This window comes from Dermochelys coriacea, chromosome 9 (assembly GCF_009764565.3).
Source record: "Dermochelys coriacea isolate rDerCor1 chromosome 9, rDerCor1.pri.v4, whole genome shotgun sequence".
Lineage (NCBI taxonomy): Eukaryota > Metazoa > Chordata > Testudines > Dermochelyidae > Dermochelys > Dermochelys coriacea.
The window spans coordinates 59,203,723-59,226,088 of record NC_050076.1 but is presented as its reverse complement, the minus strand read 5'-3'; the positions used below and the strand labels follow the sequence as shown (position 1 = coordinate 59,226,088).

Here is a 22,366-nt window from a genome sequence, read left to right as displayed (position 1 = left end):
CATAGGATTTCTTTAGCATATCAGATCATCCAAGTCAGTATCCCCCTCTGGCTGTGGCCAGCAATGCTTCATAGGAAGGAAATACCCACTGCCATAATGCACCTTCCAGTGAGCGATGCCGTACATGTGCACTGGGGGTATTTGTTCCCATCCCATGCACAGTGATCAGCATATGCCTTGTATATTTCACTTTCTCTTCATTCCCTGGGCATTTCATACTGACCGGCCCTTCCAAAAACCTTCCTGGAACCACACAGCTATAAAATGGGGTTTAAATGGTAGCTTAAAGCAAAGTCAGCTAAATAAACTTGTGTGGTTCTAAAAGTGTTTTGAATGATCAATTGGCATTTATCACAACATTCCTTAACATAAAACACTGCTCTATTAGCAGTGGTGTAGTATGGTAGTGACATGGCTATCAGCTGCAGTGTTTTGAGCCTTTGCTGTAGGGTAATGCAATATTTTTATTATATAATCAATGCCTACCTCTTTTCAGCAGTAGATCTCAAAGCATTTCACAGTTTTTAATGTATTTAGCCGCACACAGCTGTGTGAGTCAGCCCATGCTATTATCCCCATTGTACTCATGGAAAACTGAGTCACTGAGCAACTTGCCCCAGGTCACACAGGGAATCTGTGGCAAAATTGAACCAAGGTCTCCCAAGCCCTTGGCTAGTGCCCTAGCTGCTGGACCATCAACTGGGGACAATGATAATCACTAATCCTCCTCATCCTGCCATTTTACTTAATACAACCACCTAGTTATGCCACCTTCCCAGTGACCAGTACTGAAATCAAAGGACTGCTTCACAGTCAGATGCGGCTCAATGGATTGGAATCTTATCTCATTTATACCAGTGTAAATCAGGAGTAATTGCATTGAAGTCAGCAGAGTAACACTGTTGTAAAACTAGTGTGAGGGTGGCAGAATTGGGCCCTTTGTGGCATCAGTGAAATACTCCCTGGGCAGGAATCCTCCATTCTGATGCTGCCAAGATGGGTGAGCTGGGCACACAAGCACTCTCCTGCTCTGCTTTAGTTTGGGGTTTCCCTCTGGTTCAGTTTGTCCTCCTGGTACTGCTTCTTGTTTTCCTCTGTGCAGTTGCTAGGTTACCACCTGGTCTTCCAAGCACTGTTAGGCTGCTGCCTGGTGGGAATCTTTGGGAGACACTATTAGTTAGGAACCATCCTGATTCCTGGGTGGGCATCATGCAGCTTCTGTCTCCCTCCTCTTTCTTCCTTAAGGATTAAAACTATCTAGGGCAACAATCGCAGTGCATGAACAAGCTCCTCTGCTGCTGCTTCTAGCTGGGATGGGAACCTCCAAGAAAAGGAGAGGAACCAGTGGTTTCAGGTTTCATAAAACTAGATCAGATTTGCAACCCTCCCTTTTTTTTTGCCCCCCTATGATTTAATTTAAACTAATGCTTTCCTCCAGGACAGCTAGGTTCTGTTCCTGGCTCAGCCACTGACTCACTGTGTGACTGTTGGCAAGTCACGTCCATGCTTGGTGGCTCCGTTTCCCCAGCTATAAATTGGGCAGAACACTCACCTATCTTTGTGGGATCTCTGCCTAATGATTATTGTGCTATAATTCAAGTGTGATCAATTAAATCCAAGTTTTTCTAGCAAGTTGGGCTCTTAATTAGGGATGGATGAGCCCCCTTCAGAAGCATATTGGGCATAAGCAATTGCCCTGAGGAGGTATCATCACTCTATTTATTTGATGTTAGCGTTTTCTGTCTTCTAGCCAAACTTCTTTTCTCACAGTTATTCTGCATTTGTTTGTCATTCTGCTCTTCTCTGCATCACTCTTCACCCTATCTATTCCCTTGCCATTTCACCTATAATCCCCACTCAGCAAGACACAACCCAGATAAATTTGAGTTCAGATCAGACTCAGCCCATGATATTCATAAGTGGTTTCAAAATTAGGCACAAACCTTCCCTTTCATCCCTGGCTCTGTTTGGCTCAGGCAAATACTAGCACCTCCAGAGAAGTCTCCATACCTTCTCTCCATACTGTACAGGCCTTTTGGGTTTGAAAATGTGGTCCTGATTCAGGAAAGTACCTAAGCGTGTGCTGAACTTTAAGCACATGTTTAAGGCTCAGTGCCCTTCCTGAAGGGGAATGCTTTGTTGGCTAATGGCCTTGGGCTGAAAGTGTTGTGGGATCAGGCTTTCTCATGAGATTTCAGGAGCTCTGATTGGGGTTGGGTCAGCAGTCCCCACAAAAGAAGCCCCAATCATGGAATCTAAGCACTGTTGCTTCTGGACCTGGATGCTTGTCCTTAACCTTCTGTTGCTTCTATAGGATGCTTGTATGATTTTGATTCCTACTTGTCCCATTCAATCCCTTCCTTCCTGCATCCCATTTTATAAGTAGGATTACCCCCTCCACTGAATGAATGCTAATGAATTGCTCTTGGGGATTGTCTGTTACCAGATAAAGATGTGAAGGATATACCTATTGAGCCTGGCCAGTCATTCAAGTACAGCTGGAAAGTGACAACTGAGGATGGGCCAGCTGGCTCAGATCCTCGTTGCCTGACTCATTTCTACTACAGCTCCATCAACCCAGTCCGAGACACGGCCTCAGGGCTAATCGGCCCCCTCTTGATCTGCTCTAAAGAATCGATGGATCAGAGAGGAAATCAGGTGAGCTCTTCCCTTTCAGCGTAACCACCTGCCATTGCGGAGGTGGAGGTGTGACCAAAGTGTGCTGGAGTCCCATTCCTTGTCTGTCTGAGCTGCAGGACAGAGCCATTGCGGTGCAACATAGTGACACTGCACCACAGCTTCCCAACATTTGAATTTTCCCATGGTGATAATGCATCATTGCTTGCTAATTTTTCATCCTTAGGGACAGATCCCAAAGCCCTTATGTAGGCAAATCTCCCATTGGCTCACATGGGCTGCAGAATTTAGTCTTTCCTTTCCATGACACAAATATTAATCAGAACTGACAAAACACGTGTCTGTCCCCTGGATTTCAGTGCAGACATATGGCTACCTGCTCTGGACAGTTGATTCTGCTGTCAGGTGCCTGATCATATATCCATATGATGGGTAACTTACATTAATAAGGGATGCCCTTATATTTGAGATCAGAACTGAGGTTACAGAAACACAGCAGCTGGGTTATATGAAATGATTCATATTGTAGCTCACACCTTTGCTCTCCTGCCACTGAAGGATCTCAATGATTATGGAATAATAATAAATAATAATAATAATAATCCCTAGCTCTTTTCATCCATAGATCTCAAAGCACTTTACAAAAGAGTCAGGATCATTATCCTCATTGCACAGATGGGGAAACTGAAGCACAGGGAGGGGAAGTGACTTGCCCAAGGTCACCCAGCAGGCCAGTGGCAGAGCTAGGAATAGAACCCAGATCTCCTAAATTGCAGTCTAGTGTTCTGTCCACTAGGCTGCACTGCCTGAGAGGAAACAGCCTCATAAGTGCACAGGTCACTAACATATCCATGACACCAGGTGCATAGTAGTGTAACAGCAACATTAAGAGCGAGGGAGTGTGTCATAAGGCATGGCCACCCCATAGCACTCCCTTTTGCCCAAACATGGCATTGCCAGCACTCCCTGCCTCAGTTTCCTTCCCTGAGGTGGATCTCCTCAACTTTCCAACATAGGTCAATGCTGGAGATGTGGCTTGGCCCTCCAGCCGTGTCACAATGAATATGACCCCTTCCAGCGTAACAACAATCCAGCTAAAAGTCCCAGCAAACATAAAGGTTCTTCTGCCCTCCATGGGAATCTTTTTAGCCCACCCTTTGCGCCCTGGTCCCAGCCCCTTTCTGGGTTATTTTGGTGTCTTTCCTGCTCCAACACAGGGCGCTCGGACCCAGGCTGGTGCCCCTGGAGAACCCGGCCTTCTGCAAACCCTGGATCATGGCCATACCACGCCCTGGGATTGCACATCCCAGACTGAGCTCTTTCAACCCTTTGATGAGGCCCACTGTCATCCAGCCCCCTGAGTCCTGCCCCCTCAGTCTGGGAAGCAGCAAATCTCTTATCGCATAGGTGGGGCTGGCCCCATCTCCCCAGAGTATCACATACCCTGTTCATGAGACAGAGTATTTGTTTTTGTTCTGGTCCTGTCTCTGTGGCCCTGAGCAAGGGCCCAATCCTACAGAGTGCTGACCCCTTCAATGCCCTTTTAAGTCACTGGGAGTTAAAATTAATGAGCTCTGACAACAAAATCTATTGACGTTTTCTTAAATCCCCAATACATATGGTCAGTGACAGGGCTTTTGGCTACTGCCAGGGTTGCATTGGTGTCAGTGAAGGTAGAATTTGGCCCCAAAGGTTCATGTTTGCTTTGGATTAGCATCTAGCACATGTCTGCTCCTCCAGAGCCCACTCTTGGGCAAGGAGACTTGTAAGAACAAGCTTTCACGGTGCATTTCCAGTGGTTCTCTTTGGGTTGAGGCATGAGTTGTGCTTTCTGCAAAGAGCTTCTCCCAACCCTGGTTGTAACATGAACACAAAGCAGCTTCGTGCCCAGCCTGGCTGCTGTTGCTCACTCTGGAATCTACCATCTCTGAACTCACCTAATATAAATGCTGCCTACATATCGTGAGGCTCTAGGTTGGAGTTTGGCAGCAGCCATATGCCGGATACATGCATGCACAGGACGTGCAGCCACAGGACTCCGCTAGCTGGCTGAGAGCGCTGTAATGCCCACTGGCTGAGGCAGCGAGGGAGCAGGCCAGAGCAGGAGTCAAATGTGTGCATTGTGATGGGGTAGTGGCAGGTCAGTCTGCATCAGAGGCAGCCAGGACAATGGTCAGAGCTTTCTGGGGGTCAGTAGGCAAAAGAGCCAAGCCCAGGGGCTGGGTCAGTGGGCTGGGGAGGTGAGGTCAGGCAAGGCAACAGGCAGGGTTAGGAGAGGCAGCAACCAGCAAACAATGGTATGTTGCTCAGACAGCTTCCTCTTCCTGTTGGAGCCTTTCAATAGTCCAGGTACCCACTGAGAGTGCTTCTGTCCCTCCAATCAGGGGCCCGTAGGCCTTTAGCAATCAGGCTGTTGGTCAGGGCAGGGATTAAGTGCATTGCTGGGCACAACAGCTAAGGCTGCCACCTGGTGGGTCTGGGTGCAGTACCAACATCCTGCCCAGTCTTGGGTGGTATTTGGCAGGCACACTATGACCTCTGAGTGTAATATTACATTGTGGCCAGAGCCATCCCAGATTATGAATAACCCCCTTCCTCTGTGATTCCCAGATGATGTCGGATGAGACGAGGTTTATGCTGTTTTCGGTCTTTGATGAAAACCACAGCTGGTACCTGGCAGAAAATATACAGCGGTTCTGCACAGATGCAGCTACCGTGAACCCCCAGGATCCTGAATTCTATGCTTCAAATGTTATGCACAGTGAGTATCCCATGGTGGGAGCTGTAAGTGGAGGACTGAAGGAAAAAACAGGATTATCCATACATAAGGACCTATCTTACTTATTGGCTCAGCACAGTTATGGTAGATCAGTGTTATAGGGTACTAGCTAGCAATGAATGATCTTGGGTTCTTTCTTGATTGTAAGCTGGTCATGACTGTCCTGATCTGGGCTCCTTCTGGAGCAGAAATGTGATCAACACCTGCTTGTTGTCAGGGAATGAACAGAAGTCTTAACTGTATTGTCACACCCAACTAAAATATAAAAGGTTAGCCATCATGTGAGACCAAAGCACTGATAAAACTTCTCACACCCCATGCCTCTTCCAGGTATTAATGGGTACATCTTTGACAACCTGCACCTGAAACTTTGCCTGCATCAAGTGGTGTACTGGTATGTCTTAAGTGTCGGTGCCCAGACAGACTTCCTGTCTGTTTTCTTCTCTGGAAACACCTTCAAACACAACATGGTCTTTAAGGACACGCTCACCCTCTTTCCACTTTCTGGAGAAACCGTCTTCATGAGCATGGAAAAGCCAGGTTAGTAACTTTAGTTGTTTTGTAAATTAGTTTGCCTAGCTGCTGTTTAGAATATGTTGACAAAGACAGGTCAGCATGTTCCATCAGGAGCATTTTACGTGCATAACTGTAGGGATCAGCTAGAAAAATAACTAGCTTTATTAAGAGAAAAAGAGATAAGTGAATCAAAACTTAACTGAAACTGCTTGAGTAAGTAAATGGCAATTCCAGGTGCATCTGGTTCCTCACCCCCACTCACACTCCCCCTGCAACAGAGCTCCCCAGCTAGCTATCAAGTTACATCATCAGAACAAACTCTTAAGGTGTGGCAACCTTACAGAAGTTTGCCATGTTTGAACATGGTTGTGAAGAATCAGCCTTGCTGGCCTGCTGCTGACCATGACCTGGTGCCCAGTGTATAGATGAAGAAAAATCATATTCGGTATTGTGTGTGCTACCCACAGTCAAATCCTACACATTATAGATTCAGAGAAGGACCTCATCTCCAGTCTCTGAAACCTTTCTTGTGTGTGACGTGTTCCAGAGAAACAACAGAGCAGAGCTGAGAAATAAAAGACACATTCACATTTTGTGCCTATTTTGGACACTAATGAATGATGTGAAGAATGCTGAGATATGTAATGTTATTGTGAAGTTACCCCTATAAAAACCTCTAAATTTAAAAAATAGTTAAACTTTTAAACTTTTTTTTTTTTACCAAGGAACTTTGAGAGTAATTCCCAGAGTACTTTATTCAGGTGCCATAGGCAGAAGCTGATTAGTCATTCCCAAAAGACTTTAGAAAAGCCACAACCTCTCTTTTGGCCACTCTGATTCCCCCCTTATGGAATACAACAAGCACCCTTGTCACGTTATTGACTTGAACTGGGACCATATAGAACATGGTTGCAACCCAGGTCCTGTAGTGGCACCAAATCGTATATAAAGGGGGTCAAATGAGGTGTCTAAGACAAGATTATGGTTTGCTGGTTATGATTATGCTGTCTATATGTGTGTATCATTTTTGTAGTTAAAGTTATGAATATTGGCTCTATACTGTCTGTATTTCAAACTTGTGCTATGCTTCTGGGTGACACCCCAGATAAGTTGGTGTCAGCTCTCCCTAGCCTGCTTGATGGCCCATTAAGGACCATTAACTATACAATTGACCCATTGAGAGAAGGCAGACACGCCTTGCGACTCAGCAAGGTATGCAGGGACATGCCTGTGGAGAGAACTCTGAGGTTTTTCCAGGCCATGTGATGGACAGCTTGTCTTTGGAACAAAGAAAGAAAGACCACATGGCAAGAGAATATAAAAAGCTGCTGCAGCTCCTCCATCTTTCTTCAATCCTGCTTCATACCTCTGGAGGAACTTTGCTACACTGAAGCTTTGAACCAAGGACTGAAAGACCCATCCCAGCTGTGGATGTTTTCCAGAGACTTGATTTGAACCTGCAGGTTATTCCATCACTGCTGCAAGCCTGAACCAAAAACTTTGCCATTACTGTATGTAGTTGATTCTATTTAACCAATTCTTGCTCTCATCTATATCTTTTTCCTTATATAAAAAAACCTTTATATTTTAGATTCTAAAGGATTGGCAACAGTGCGATTTGTGAGTAAGATCTGATTTGCATATTGACCTGGGTCAGGGGCTTGGTCCTTTGGGATCGAGAGAACCTTTTTTCTTTTACTGGGGTATTGGTTTTCATAACCATTTGTCCCTATAACAAGTAGCACTGGTGGTGATACTGGGAAACTGGAGCGTATAAGGGAATTGCTTGTGTGACTTGTGGTTAGCCAGTGGGGTAAAACCAAAGTCTTCTCTGTTTGGCTGGTTTGGTTTGCCTTGGTGTGCATAGAAACCCATCCTTGGGCTGTAACTGCCCTATTTTAAGCAATTTGTCCTGAATTGGCACTCTCAGTTGGGTCCCACCAGAACCAGCATCATTACAACCCTTAACTTGCATCACTACTCCTTGAACTGCAAAACTAGACTGTTCCACTCCTACAGAATCCCATGTGGGATGGGTGATGGGACGCAGAGCCTTCTGCCTCAAGAGGACTGGTTTGACAAGGTAAATGCTGTTACTATCTGTCAGGCTTCCCTCCCCACTCTGAACTCTAGTGTACAGATGTGGGGGGACGTGCATGAAAGACCCCCGAAGCTTATTTCTACCAGCTTAGGTTAAAAACTTCCCCAAGGCACAATTTGTTGCCTGTCCTTAGACGGTATTGCTGCTACCACCAAGTGAATTAGACAAAGATTCAGGAAAAGGACCACTTGGAGTTCCTGCTTCCCCAAAATATCCCCCGTAAGCCCCTTCACCCCCTTTTCTGGGGAGGCTTGAGAATAATATACCAACCAAATAGGTAAACAAGGTGAGCACAGAGCAGACCGTTGGGTTTTTAGGACACTAAAAACCAATCAGGTTCTTAAAAACAGAACTTTTTTCTTTATAATAAAATAAAAGAAGCACCTCTGTAAAATCAGGATGGAAAGTAATTTTACAGGGTAATTAGATTTAAAACACAGAGGATTCCCCTCTAGGCAAAACTTTAAAGTTACAAAAAACAGAAATATACCTCCCTCTTAGCATAGGGAAAATTCACAAGCTAAACCAAAAGATAATCTAACGCATTTCCTTGCTATTACTTACAATTTTGTAATCTTAGATGCTTATTTCAGGTAGGGTTTTAGGAGATGTTTTTTTCATGCCCTGATCCCTCTCTGTCCTGGAGAGATCAACAAAGAGAGCCCAACAAAACCTCCCCCCACAGATTTGAAAGGCTCTTCTTCCTTTATTGGTCCTTTTGGTCAGGTGCCAAGATTGAGCTTAATCATAGAATATCAGGTTGGAAGGGACCCTCCGCAGGTCACCTAGTCAACCCCCTGCTCAAAGCAGGACCAAGCCCCATTTTTTGCCCCAGATCCCTAAATGGCCACCTCAAGGATTGAGCTCACAACCCTGGGTTTAGCAGGCCAATGCTCAAACCACTCAGCTATCCCTCTTCTTACAGGTGGAGAAGGGATTTTATGCTACCCTTAGCTGTATGTTTATGACACCATCTAATGGTGATCTGATGTCCTATGTGAAGTGCCCAGATGGCTTGAGTCCCATTTCTAGTGGCAATACAAAGCTACTCTCAGCACTGGCCTCCTTGGTGGCCATCTGAGCACAGAGACAAATGACTCAGGCCTTGATCCGCGAGGGAGGAGCTCTGTCTGTGCACAGCCTCATTGACTTCCCTGGGACTATGCAAGGGTGTAAGAATCTGCCCGCATGGATCTGGCAAGATCAGGGCCTAAATGAGCCAGAAAGAATGAACACACCTTTCTCTTCTAGGGGTGCCTCTCTGGGTTACATCGAGAAGGACAGTGTGGAAGAAGCATATGCTGCCTCTGCCTATACTGTATCTTGTCTATAATAAATACATAACTTCAATCCCCAGGGCTGTCAATCTGGCACCTTTCACCCCCATCAAATGTACTTAAAACTGTATTAAAAATGGTTTAAAAAATACATCTGGACTGAGTCAAGGTAGACAAGGTTTCACCATCAGAGGGTGCTGTTTCTATTCAATAATTTGTTGTTTGTTTCTTGTCAAAGTGATCTGCACATTATTCTTTTTAAAATTAGGCTTGTGCTTTTTTTTTTTCCCTCTTATCATTTATAGATAAGGCCTTGAATTTTTTAAAGTCAGCTATGGTTTCTGCTGGTTTTGCAAGGCCAGCATCATTAGCTGTTTCACAGCTGATAGTTTTAGCATAATTTCATCTTTTCTGTAGTTGTGAGCAGAGCCTGGGTAGATTACCACCACATTTTTACCAATATGAGTCATGCCATTGCATGACACTGCAGTGAGATCAGCCCAGCATAGCACATGTCCACAGATTTAAATTTTAAATAGCACCCAACATTCATGCAGCCTTTTAAAAACTCAGAACAAATCTTACTGACAATATGTATGGCTGGAGAACAGACTATATTTTAGTGCCTAATGAGATTATTTTAAGTGTTTTTGTTCTGTTATAATGCATGCACATCCTTCCATATACGCTCTGTCAAGTTTGTTCCAGCCTCCCAACCCAGTTCCCAAATGATAGTGAATCCCAACGTGCTGGGCCTGTGGCTTTCTGCTGATGTCAGGAAAATCACTCGAAGCAAGGGATGGAAACATTGCTGGAGACAGTTCTGTGGAATGAGCCTAATTCTGTCTGGTGCATCTCAGCGCAGCAGTCCAGTTTCCTCCATATACATTTCATCTGTCAGTATGTCTGCTGAGCTGTTAAAATAAGTCACTGAACAGCTTGAATGTAGTAACTATAATCCCCATCATGGATCATGGCTGAGATTGCCAAAACCACACCAAGGTTCCATTGGAATGAATGCCAATCCAGTGTCCGCATCCTGTAGGCAACTAGCCAGATCTCAGCCCACATATTTAACTCAATCGTTTAATCTCAGAGTTTACCTGCTGGCCTTTCTTCTTCCTCATCCCTAACCTGCCTGTCACACTCACTGGCTCAGACACTCCCAGCGGCACAGGGAGTCTAGTCACAGAGTTTTATGGGAGTTGAGTTAGGCCTCTTATGATGCCAGTGTGCTGTGCAATCAATGACAGCTGCCCTTGAGCTTTTTCCTGTTTCTGATTTGAAACAGCCACATGGGCACTGGCAACTCAGAGTTGTGCTTTTGGCTTTAACCCTTGGCCCTTCATCCACCCTGGGGAGAATAAGAAAGTGGCATAACTGTATTTATGTAAGTGAATTTAGAACGAGTGAATGGCACCAGCTTATTTGGTGACCAGGACAAACACAGGCCCCTAAAGCAAGAGAAGGCCCTGTCCTCTCTAGTGAAGGGGGGAGGGGGAACTCAGAAATTAACAGTTCATGGGGAGAATTATCTAAACCTAGATTATTGTTATTATACCCAGTCTTGACTGTTCAGAGTTGACCAGGCAGGAATGAGCTGGTCAGAGCACAGGGGTGGAAAAAGGGCTGTTATGATAGAGGCGCTTTGATTTCTTTTACCTTGAGCAGGAGAGAAATGGTGACTGGGACTCAAGAGATCAACATGTGCAGAAGACATTCTGCACCATAGGTTCATAGATTCAAAGGCCCTCCTGCAGAACATAGGCCAGAAAACTGCCTCATAATATTCCTGTTTGAACTAGAGCAGATCTTTTAGAAAAACTGACCGTCTTGATTTAAAAATTGCCAGTGATGGAGAATCCACTGCCACCCATGGACAACAAACCAAGTATTAGCTCTTCTGAGATTTGTGAACTCAGATGACTTGATTCAAAGTCCAGAATGGTGACCATTATACCATAGAACCAGTATAGTGTATCTGACAGCATCAACCAAACCTTTGATGGGTTGATTCTGGAATCCCACTGGCACTTACATGTAAAGTTGCAACCATTTTATTAACCACTTCATAGCTACTCTCCACTGAAGCCATTGTGGGGACATACCAGGTAAAGGTGATGGTACCATTCAATTCATTAGGTGTGTTAGGGAGCATTAAAGCAGTTAAAAATCCTTGCCAGGGATAATTCTAAACACTGCCAGAAATGTTGCAGCACGTGAAGACATGCATGACAGGTGAACCCAGAGTGTGATAGATTTCAGTGAGAGTGGAAACAAGAATGTCATTGGCTTATGTCAGAAGCATTCTTAAAATACAGAACTTGCTAATGAGGAAGCACCAGCTGGATGATAACTCTTGAAATTTCCTGGTATGTTGAACTAATGCTGTTCTTTTGTCCTTTCCTGGGATAGGCATATGGATGGTGGCATGCCTGAATCCTGACTTCAGAGACAGAGGAATGTGGGCAAAGTTCACAGTCTCTGAATGTAACACTGATCCAGAACTGTATTCCTATGGGGAATATTATGATTTGATACCGGATTACTTGACAAATGAGGGCAATGGCCTTCAACCTAGGGGCTTCCCCAAGAATAAGAGATGGCGCAGGCTTTGTCTGAGAAAGCATCATAATGTCACCTCTCCCAAAAAGGAAACGGAGACGCTTAACCCACAGCTAACACTCTGCTTGAGAAAACCCAGCCAGCCCCTCAAATTCAATAACAGACTTCAAAACAGCAGGAATAACTCCATGGACCCCTCTTCCAACAGCACATCAGTGCTGTCTGATCTACATGGCCTTTCACTATCTTCTCAAGCAGACTTTGAGCCAGTATCTTATGATTCCTTCTCAGAAGAGGCAGGTTTGTCAGAAATGATCAGCCCTGAACAAGGATTTGGATACCCGTCTCCTGAAGGAAACTCAACACGCTTAAGTGACATGGTCCATCATAACACACACTCAGCCAGCGCTGCAGCAGCTGGCTCATATCCAGAAGGAGATGCTCTCTTCTTTGGAAAGCGTAGACCAATTCAAGCTGTAGAGATGGTTAAAGAGAATTTAGAGCTGCACAAGTCAGTAGACAATGTGATGTTCCAACCAACTGCTCCATTAGCCAACTTAAAAAAATTTCTTAAAGGGAATGTTACTTTGGCACAATTAAAAGAGTCAGCACGTGTGATGGGCCATCAGGAACCTTCCTTTAATGTTGAAGAAACTGGTCTTCAAGGGAATGATAGTTCACTGCAACTGAATGACTCAAAACATGATTCTAGGTTTCAAGAAAGGATTCCATTAGATGAAGAAATGCCTCTAGAATTGAATATTACATCTTTAAAGCCACACATACCACTGAATGATACAATAACTACAGATAACACTTTCCTTAAAGGGAATAGTACTTCAGCATCATTAGACAAGTCAGCAGATAACACAAGTATACGTGTCATCACCTATGTGAACAGTGGGAAAGCATTTCTTAAAAGCAATGGTGCACCGATACAACTAGACACTAGGTTAGAAAATGACACCAGGCTTCAAGAAGAGGCTTCGCTGGGCTTTTATGAAACTTCTCAAGAAGGAAAGTTAAAAAGCCCAGCACATGATACCATGCTTCAAGAGAACACATCCACTACAAATGGAGACGTATTCTTTGAAAAGACTGTAGAGAAGTCTTCAAATGATACAGGAATTCAAAGGACCCCTGCACCACATCAGGAAGATCTTCTCCATGGTAGGACTAACATATCGCTGTTAGATATCTATGATACAGCAGATCTGAGGCTTGCAGAAAACCATCCCTTCGACCATGAGACAAGGAGTGTTACACCACTAGGACAGGATAAATCTGGTGATGGCCTGGGTCTTTCAAATGTAGAACATTCCTTGTCTGCAGAAAGTAGCATCAGGCTAGCCCCAGATAAACTTATCAATGTTACAAGCTTTCTAGAAACAACATTTCTGGGCCGCAATGACATTTTTGCCACCAGCTATGTTACTACACAAGAAAGCGATGAATTAATATTGGGGACAAAGTTGCAAAAAGCTACAGAAAACGAGGAAATGTCTGAAATGGAGAACGTTGACTTACTCAAATTAAATGTTATGGCCAACGAGAGGAAGCTCGAAAAGGCCCCTTTACAAAGCAGCAAGGACACATTTCTGAAACACAAGGTTACTGTGCTAAGTTTAGATGGGCCAACAAATGAAAACAACAGCTTATTAGATAATGAGGAAATTTATCTAAATGAGAAAGTGACTCCAGCAGAGTTAGTGGACTTGATAAATGGAACAGGTCTCCTGGAGGCCAATTCATCAGACAAAGAAGAAACACTCCATAAAAGTAAGAGAATGGAGCTGGACTCTGACAGCCAGACTCCTGGAAAGCTAGTGCAAAGGACAGCTTTCAAGCCCTGTGATCAAAACTCTCAGGGATGCAGCACTCATGTAAAAAAGAGGTCCCTGGAATCACATGGAACTTCACTGGAAGAAACAGAGGTGCAGCAAGGACTGGAGGATAAAGCCAGAGCATTGAAGGGAAAGCAGAGCTCTGGTAAACATACAGGAGGAATCGGAGCTATGCTTAGAGGCACTATCAAGATAATCTACAATGATAGAGCAAACCACCTTGCTGCTAGGCCACTCTTGGTTGACACAACAGCAAGAGATCATGGAGCAACTGGCACTGATAACCCCACAGGATACCTCAGGGATGTGTCAGCTTCTCTTCCATCAAGCCCTAGCCAGGCAGATGCACTATCATACCATGCCAGCAGTCATGAGCCACCAGCAGTAGAAGGACACTATGACAACCAAGGTGAAAGTGATACAGCTCAGAAAGGAGGTAACTCCTCTCTGAAGGTGGAAGAGTCAGAGGAGGAGAAAACTAGTGCTACTTCTGCCTATTCAAGTGAGAAAACTAACAAAGATGAACAGGAGGTAGGAACTGAGGCAGACACAAAGCCCACTGCATCAGCAGGAGAGCGAACGACAAGTATGGTCCCCATCTCAACACAGGTTGTGGGGCAAGTGAGTGGAATTAAGACTCCTGCAGTAACTGCAATGCAGCGTAAAAGGGGTGTTGATTGGGAGGCACATTTGAGCTTGCAGCCCAAGGGAAATGTGACAGATGGGGAAGTGAGCACCTTGGACCAGCTGGAGCTGAAGGAAATGTGGATCTTCAGTAAACTGCAGCAGGATATCGAATCTAGTGCTGTTAAGGACCAAGTATTAGGAACTGAATCTAAGGATTTTCCAGCAAGCAAAGACGTCTCAGAGATCCTGACAAAACGGGCCTCCAAAGAAAACTATCCACTTCCCCAAGATGGCATGGCTCTCAACCAGACTCTTAAAGGGGACCAATGGAAGCTGAATTACAGACAGCAAGAAAATCAAGTGTTTAAAGGGGAAGACGCCATTCCCCTCTCAGGTAGTAAAATACAGACACCAGAATGGAAGGAGGTGGTGCAGGGGGTAGATGGGACACAGAACAGCGGGGAAAGCACCAGCAAAGCAAAGAACAGGAGCTCCTCTCCTGGATCCGAGGAATATTTTGACACCTCTGGAGAACCCAATGCCCTAAATAATATGGTCAAGTCCAACATCTCAGTGCCCCAGAAGGAAAAATCAGACTATGACGACTACAGCAAACCTGAGAGAGACATTGAGGAGTTTGACATCTATGGGGAGGAGAACCAAGATCTGCGCACCTTCACTGGGAGGGTCCAGCAGTATTTCATTGCAGCTGTCGAGGTGCTGTGGGAATATGAGAGTCAGAGACCCCAACACTTTCTAAAATTGAAGTAAGTTTTACCAGACACATCCTTCCCCTTGCATGAGGCATCTTTCCCACCCCCCTGATTGCTTTCCCTTCTACAGAGCAGCATGGATGAACAGACAAGGCTTAGATCAGTGGTTCTCAACACTTTTGTACTGGTGACCCCTTTCACATAGCAAGCCTCTGAGTGTGACCACCCTTATAAATTAAAAACACTTTTTAGTATATTTAACACCATTATAAATGCTGGAGGCAAAGCGGGTTTGGGAGGGAAGCCGATAGCTTGTGACCCCCCCATGTAATAAGCTTGAGACCTCCTGAGGGGTCCCTACCCCAGTTTGAGAACCACTGGCTTAGATCCATCCAGGGTACAGGCCCCACCACGAGACAGACATTGAGTTCCAGCCCAGCCTGTCCTACTTACAGCGCTCCATCCCAGTAGAGTCTTGTCTTCCTCAAGTCCTTGATCTTCCTTCTAAGTGTAGCATCCCAGCTGGCAGCAGTCAACTGAGCTCTGCCTTGCTACCTGCTACTCCACTTTGTTGAGGAGTTCAGGTCCTCCCTAGCTTAATCCCAAAGATTCTGGCTCTAATGTGTCCTCCCAGTGGTTTGCAGTATCAGTTTGCCTTACCAGGTGAGGGGCAGGAGATGGAGCCACAGACTTAGTCATTGGCTTCCTATAGACCTGGCAGTGCTAAGGAGATGTAGGAGAGGAATGACCATCATATCGGTCTATGGTTAGTCCCCTACTTGACAGTTTGTTCACACTGCTGGGGGGACTCCAAAGGGAGCATCCTCTGTGAAGCGCTGTGTGGCTGCTGAGCTGGCCACAGCCATGTCCAAAACAATCAACTCAGAGGAGGAGCCAGCGACATGAAGATAGGGGCACTCTCAGCTACCTCCTCTGCTCTCAGTCTGAGTGCTACCCCACTTGGATTGCTCTCCAGCATGGCTACGAGCACTAAACACTAAGAATCTAGAGAGGGTCCAAGACAGCAAAGACTGGAGCTTCTGTAAGTACCTGGCTGTACCTCAGCCCCTGGGCTTCTGAATGGGGTCCAGTCAAAGAAGAGCTGCACCTGAGAGACTATGCTGATATGTAGAGCCCCGTGCTAATACAATTTGTATTCGCAAAACAGTCCATGGATATAAAGCGGATATCCACAGATTTGCAGGACTCTACCAATATATCTTGGCAGCTACATAGATCATTCTGTCATAGTCAGCTCATGCTTTGCCTCTTGAATGCCAGTCAAAGCCCTTTGGTGGCTCCTGGCTTGGCTCTACATTCAGACTCTCTGCCTGAGCAGCTACGTAGCTTGAGATCACGATGCCAACCGAGGTGCTCATTTTGGACGTTAGCAGAGGGACTAGAGCTGTGATATGAGTTGGGGTGAAGAGAGGCATTAGAGCCCAGACTCTAATGTCCATGCCTCAAGCCTTCACTGAGTGAGCATGGCTGGTGCTTTCCCACAGGATGTGGTCCTTTCTTGTTCTTGCAGAGGCCCAAGTAGGGGCTGGAGGAAGCCCTTCCAGCCATACAAGAAAGTGGTTTTCCGAGGGTACCTGGACAACTCTTTTACCCAGCCGCTGGTGCGTGGGGAGCTGGATGAACACTTGGGAATCCTAGGGCCATACATCAGGGCGGAAGTTGATGATGTCATAATGGTAAGTCAGACTGAAAAGGAAAATTCCCATTTCCTTAAAAGCAGTTAGGACGTTCCCAGTGCAAAGCTGCCCCTCTTTAGTTCTAGGTGGGTCTTCCTGCTACCTCTTGTACTGGGACCCATTAGCACTAAAGGCCTGTCTTGCATTATAGGCTGCAGTTAGAAAACTGCCAACCAAGGGCCATGGCTGAGATCTGTCACATTCACTTTACTCCCTTGTGGTTCCTTGGGTATGTTGGCTCTCGTTGCACTGACAATGCAAGGATATTCTGTGGGGAATTATTATTTATGCTAAAACCATCCCAGCTCCCTAAGGTGTTCAGGCACCTAACTCCCATTGATCAGCACTAGATAGCTGTGAGGAGCTGGGCTGTGGTACCTAGAGGCCCCCACTGAGATCAGGGCCCCTTTGTGCTGCTGAGACTGAGAGCGAGAGATGGTCCCTGCTCCAAAGAGCTCACAATGCACATAGACAGACAAAGGCTGAGAGGGGAAACTGAGGCACATAGCAGGGAAGTGGCTCAGCCAAGATCATATAGCAGGTCCAAGTCACAGATGAGGGTCTCCTGATCACAAGAGCAGTCTCTGTAGAAATACCACATGGCACTTCTGGGAAAGAGCCTCTGAAAAGGCAGAAGGAGCTGGGAAGGGAAGAAAGCTAACTGGGATTCAGAATGGCTCCCAAGGGAGACACACGAGTCCCCAAGTTCAATCAGGCTCTGTTTCATCCTCCCTAAAGAACAGGGGACCAAACTGAGGAACTGTGTATAAACTCAGGCCTTATAGAATCATAGATTATCAGGGTTGGAAAGGACCTCAGGAGGTCATCTAGTCCAACTCCCTGCTCAAAGCAGGGTCAATCCACAATTTTTGCCCCAGATCCCTAAATGGCTCCCTCAAGGATTGAGCTCACAACTCTGGGTTTAGCAGGCCAATGCTCAAACCACTAAGCTATCCCTCCCCTCCTGGCAAACTGCATCGGTTTAATAGATTGCTAACCCTTTCTATTTAGTGCAGACTCCTGTGTGGACACTCTCTTATTTTGGTTTGAGAGGGGCTTGTTTCAGTTTAGTATCACCTTGTCCCAATTGGACTCAAGCTAAAACCAAATAACAGCATCCACAAAAGAGTCTGAAACTGGATCAGCTTCAGTTCACACCTTAGGCTAAACAGGTGCAATTTGCTCATGCAGACAAGGCATCTTTTCCCACACAGCTCCAGCTGAGCTGGGTGATCGTGTGAGTTTGGCTAGGCAGTGTGCACAGCTGGGACCCTGGCTGGAGTCCATTCTTGCTGACCGGCTGAAACTGAGTCCAAAGACACACCTCAGTCCAGTGTGGATTGTTCCTGTACTCATCATATGTATCAAGGAAGAGGGAAATTCTTAGCATATGTAACCCTTCTGCCAGGTGTAGCCAGCAGCAACAAGTGCCAGGTTCAGTATCTAGGGGTTCCTTTTCAACAATACAACACAGAACCATCTTGAGCCCCCACCCAGTGACATGGGACAATTACACAACACCCCCTGGACACCTTTAAGAGGAAATTCTTTCTGTCTCATAAGCACAGACTCTGTGTAGTAAAAACTTTTAATAAAAGGAGGGAAGTAACTCAGCCTTAATTTGGGAAAACCCCACAACTAGGGTTCATAAACATAAACCATGAGCAAAAGGCCCACCTCCAAGTAAGTTGGGCAGTGTCCTTTTCCCCTCAGGTTCTCAAGTCCAGCAACCCAAAAGTCCCTTTAACATGCCCATCCCTTCTCTGCACCCCAGTCACAGTTGCTGTCTTTTGGCCAGTGCAGCCTCAGAGTTCAGAGGTTCATCTGCAGAGTTCACATCCCACCCTGGGTGGAAGGGGGTGGGGGATAAGTAGGCACCTTACACGCTCCACTTGTCACCCTGCCAGCCGATTGCCACACCTCTTTGCAGGGCTTTGCTCTGGTCCTCTCTGCCAGCCGCCCTGCTGGCTGCTTTCCATGCCTCTCCACCAGCCACCCAGCTGGCCACTCACCAAGATATCTTCAGGGCCCACCACTTAACACAGCTCTCAGTGATTTCAGCTGCAGGAAGGCATCACTGCTGGTGCACACTGGGCAGTCTCTTGCAATAGAGATGCTGTCCCAAAGTAGGTCTAATACTTAGACCTAGGTATCAGTGATTTCAGCTCTGTAGCACATAATAAAACTCTCAACTGAGTCTAAATCAGCTCTCTTATTATACCAAGGAGAAAAAAGGATCAAAGGGTGCTTAGGACCTTTAAACAAAACCCACACCACCCTTTCTCAACTCCTTGGGCTTTGGAACCCATGTTCCCTGCCTAGCAAGTGCCGTTGAGTTGCGAGTGAGTCCTTTATTACTCCTGCCCCAATAACAAGGAGACTGGGGATCCAACACCAGCCACAAGTGATCATTTGGACAAGCAATCATAGAAGATTAGGGTTGGAAGAGACCTCAGGAGGTCATCTAGTCCATGATCACATCATGCTGAGCATCTAGGCAGGGTGGGTGTGTCTATGCAAATGAGATCAGCTCCTGAAGTCCTTTTCCACAGCTCACCACTAATTGTCAGGGGAGAGTTCATTCAGACTCTGCTTACACATACAATAGGGGGTGGCACAACCCTGAACTGGGGAGGAAGAAAAGACCAGATAATATGGACCCAGAAGGCTGGAGCTGGCAGAAAAGGCAATGGCAAGGACTGGCCTGTGTTTGACTGACACTGTGGAGAAAACACACATCTTGCCCATAAAAACAAATGTACCTTTCCCAGCAACTCCAGTGAGAGAAGCACAAGCAGAACTGACGCTAGGATCTGTCTCACTGAGCTTCACTAAAAAACAACAGCAGGAAGGGTATGGGGCATAGCCAGTGCCCCACCCAGGGAAGGAGTGTAGGCAGGGCCCCAGCTCCAAGTTTTCCCCCAGCAAGGAATGTAACCCTTCTCTTTGCTTCTTTCCCTCCACGGTGCAGGTTAGCTTCAAGAACCTAGCTTCCCGGCCTTACTCCTTCCATTCCAACCTCCTGCCCTACCAAGGTGGCCTGGGGGAAAACAGCACACCCAGCCAGGAAGCGGTGCAGCCTGGCGAGCTCCGCGAGTACTCCTGGAAGGTGCTGCCCCAGATGGCACCCACTGTCAATGAGTTTGACTGCAAGGCTTGGACTTACTTCTCCAGCGTTAACCTGGTAGGTGGGAACCATTTATGAGAAACCTGTTGGTCTCTCTGCTAGCCATCTCTGCCCTCAGCTGCCTCTCAACCAGAATTCCAGCTCCCCTGTTCCATGCAGATCCAATGGGATTGGTGCCTGGGACACTACTGCATAGGATATTTCTGTGACACATTGATGGGGGCTTTCATCAGGCCATTCGTGAATGGGTCCGAGAGTGTATAGAAATAGAAACGTAGGGATGGAAGGGACCTCGATAGGTCATCAAGTCCAGGCCCCTGTAGGACCAAGGAACTCTAGACCAGGTGTTAGTTCAACCTGGTCTTAAAGACCTCCAGTGATGGGGATCCCACAACCTCCCATGGGGGCCTGTTCCAGAGCTTAATCACCCTGAGAGTTAGAAAGCTTTTCCTACCACCTGGATAAGTCACATTTCATAGGCCAGATCCTCAGCCCCTCTCTGACTGCTTGTGGACCCAGAGGTACAAAACTCCCCCTGCCTTAGGGGCTCCTCCCACTCCTTAGGCAGTGCAGAGCCACGCAGGGGGGGATGTCTGGGGCATCCTTATGCCCTGGCAGTCTCTGATGTGACTGGCCCCATGCAGGCTATGGATAGAGCAGCCATCAGACTTAAAAATCTGGTCCTTCTCAGCCACAGACTGACTAATGCTCACAACATCCTGTACCGTTGTCCAAAGTGTTTCAGGTGGGGCAACTGAGGCACAGCAGGATTAAGCGACTTGCCCGAGGTCAGGCACTGCGTCAGCAGCAGAGCTGGGAAGGGAACCCAGCAAGTCAGAACTACAAATCAAATCAGAGCAATTCTAAGTGTGCATTCCTCCCCCATGTCAGATTGGGATCAGAGAGGAAGGGGGCTTCTGCCCGCTGCTGAAACCCAGCATGCCTCTCCCACTCCCAGCACCAGTGCCAGGCTCTGCACACGTCTTGCTCCTCTCATTTTTGGCTTTTCAGCTGTGAGCTGGGAGCATTCATAGCCAAGGTCTCTTCCCCTGTCTGTCTAGTCTGAGGCCACATATGCTGCTGGAGTTGTGGTTGGCACTCACAGGTCGGTGCTGGAGTCTGGCAGGCACAGAGAGAGCTGCCCTGGGATGAAGAACACACTTCCAAAGTCCTGCCTGACATGGTTAATGTTGTTCTGAGTAGCCACATTGTGGATGGGGTGGAAGTTAGGAGTGGACTCTACATTCCCATTACATTCTGGTTATTTTCCCCTCCTAGGAGAAGGATCTGCACTCTGGCCTGGTTGGGCCGCTGCTTATCTGCCGCCCCGGCATCTTGAGCCCTGCCTTCGGGAGGCAGCTGGCGGTGCAGGAGTTCTCTCTGCTCTTCACTATCTTTGATGAGACCAAAAGCTGGTACCTCGCTGAGAACATGGAGAGGAACTGCCCACCCCTTTGCCAGATCCAGCCAGACGATCCTGACTTTAGAAGAAGCAGCTACTTCCATGGTAAGATCTCCGGCTCCTCTCCCCTCCCTACCCAGCCATCCCACATAGAAGGGAAACTCTGCAGGGTCTGCTGTTAGAGCAGAACGTCAGATCAAGGGCTTCAGAATCCCCTTCCTTGCCCATCCCCTGGGTAACAGCAAGAGTGACCTCAGCCCACTTCAGTGTGGCTGCTGCTGTCTGCAGACTTTGAACCTCTCCCCTGCCACAGCTCGTCCCAAGTGTGTTCTTCTCCTCCAGCTATCAACGGCTACGTGATGGACGCACTGCCTGGGCTGGTGATGGCTCAGCACCAAAGGGTGCGATGGTACCTGCTGAATGTGGGCGGCACTGAGGACATCCACTCGGTCTATTTTCACGGGCAACTGTTTGCCATTAGGACGAACCATGAATATCGAATGGGAGTCTACAACCTCTATCCTGGTAAGAGTTGACCCAGGTGCTGGGAGCTAACCTGTCTTCTGGAGAGGACTGATGCAGGAGAAGCAGGCATGCCAGCAGCTAAGCTCCAAAGAGTGCCCACCTAGCTTAGTGCAACTGATGCACTCTGATTAGGGTGGACATGGCACCAACCTGACATCAAGGGGTAGCTAAATAGACGAGTGCCTCTCAGCCTGAGAAATAGGCCCTGGAACCAACACTGCCTCAAATATGTGGATCCAAATGGTCGTTAGCTAGTGATGCCTTACGGGCTTTGAAGAGTCTTGTTTTGTTTGTCCAGCACTTCGCACGATGAGCTCCTTGTCCGTGACTAGGGCTCCTAGGAATGAGTGGTGGAAGCGCCCTAGAGGTGGGGCGGGCTACAGATGCCCAAACCATGGCCCCATCCCAGTGCTGCAATACCCCCAGGCCCAGCCCCTGCACTGGCCCTTCCCACCCAAAGCTCTGCCCTCGCACCATCCATTCCCCCCAAAGCCTATCCTCACACAGTCCCTTCTCCATGAGCCCCCGCCCTCACACTGCTCCCGCCCCTGCACTG

General features: G+C 47.0%; 1 protein-coding gene across 1 annotated transcript in view; it reads left to right on the top strand.

The window, feature by feature from the left end:
- The window catches only part of F8 (coagulation factor VIII), a 74,203-nt gene that overhangs the window by 32,121 nt on the left and 19,716 nt on the right, over positions 1–22,366 (top strand). The window contains exons 11-18 of the mRNA XM_038416083.2: positions 2,447–2,658; positions 5,248–5,398; positions 5,747–5,956; positions 11,726–15,113; positions 16,591–16,756; positions 19,728–19,940; positions 21,162–21,390; positions 21,628–21,810. Coding sequence (XP_038272011.1) covers positions 2,447–2,658; positions 5,248–5,398; positions 5,747–5,956; positions 11,726–15,113; positions 16,591–16,756; positions 19,728–19,940; positions 21,162–21,390; positions 21,628–21,810 — 4,752 coding nt within the window. The remainder of the gene's footprint in view (positions 1–2,446; positions 2,659–5,247; positions 5,399–5,746; positions 5,957–11,725; positions 15,114–16,590; positions 16,757–19,727; positions 19,941–21,161; positions 21,391–21,627; positions 21,811–22,366) is intronic.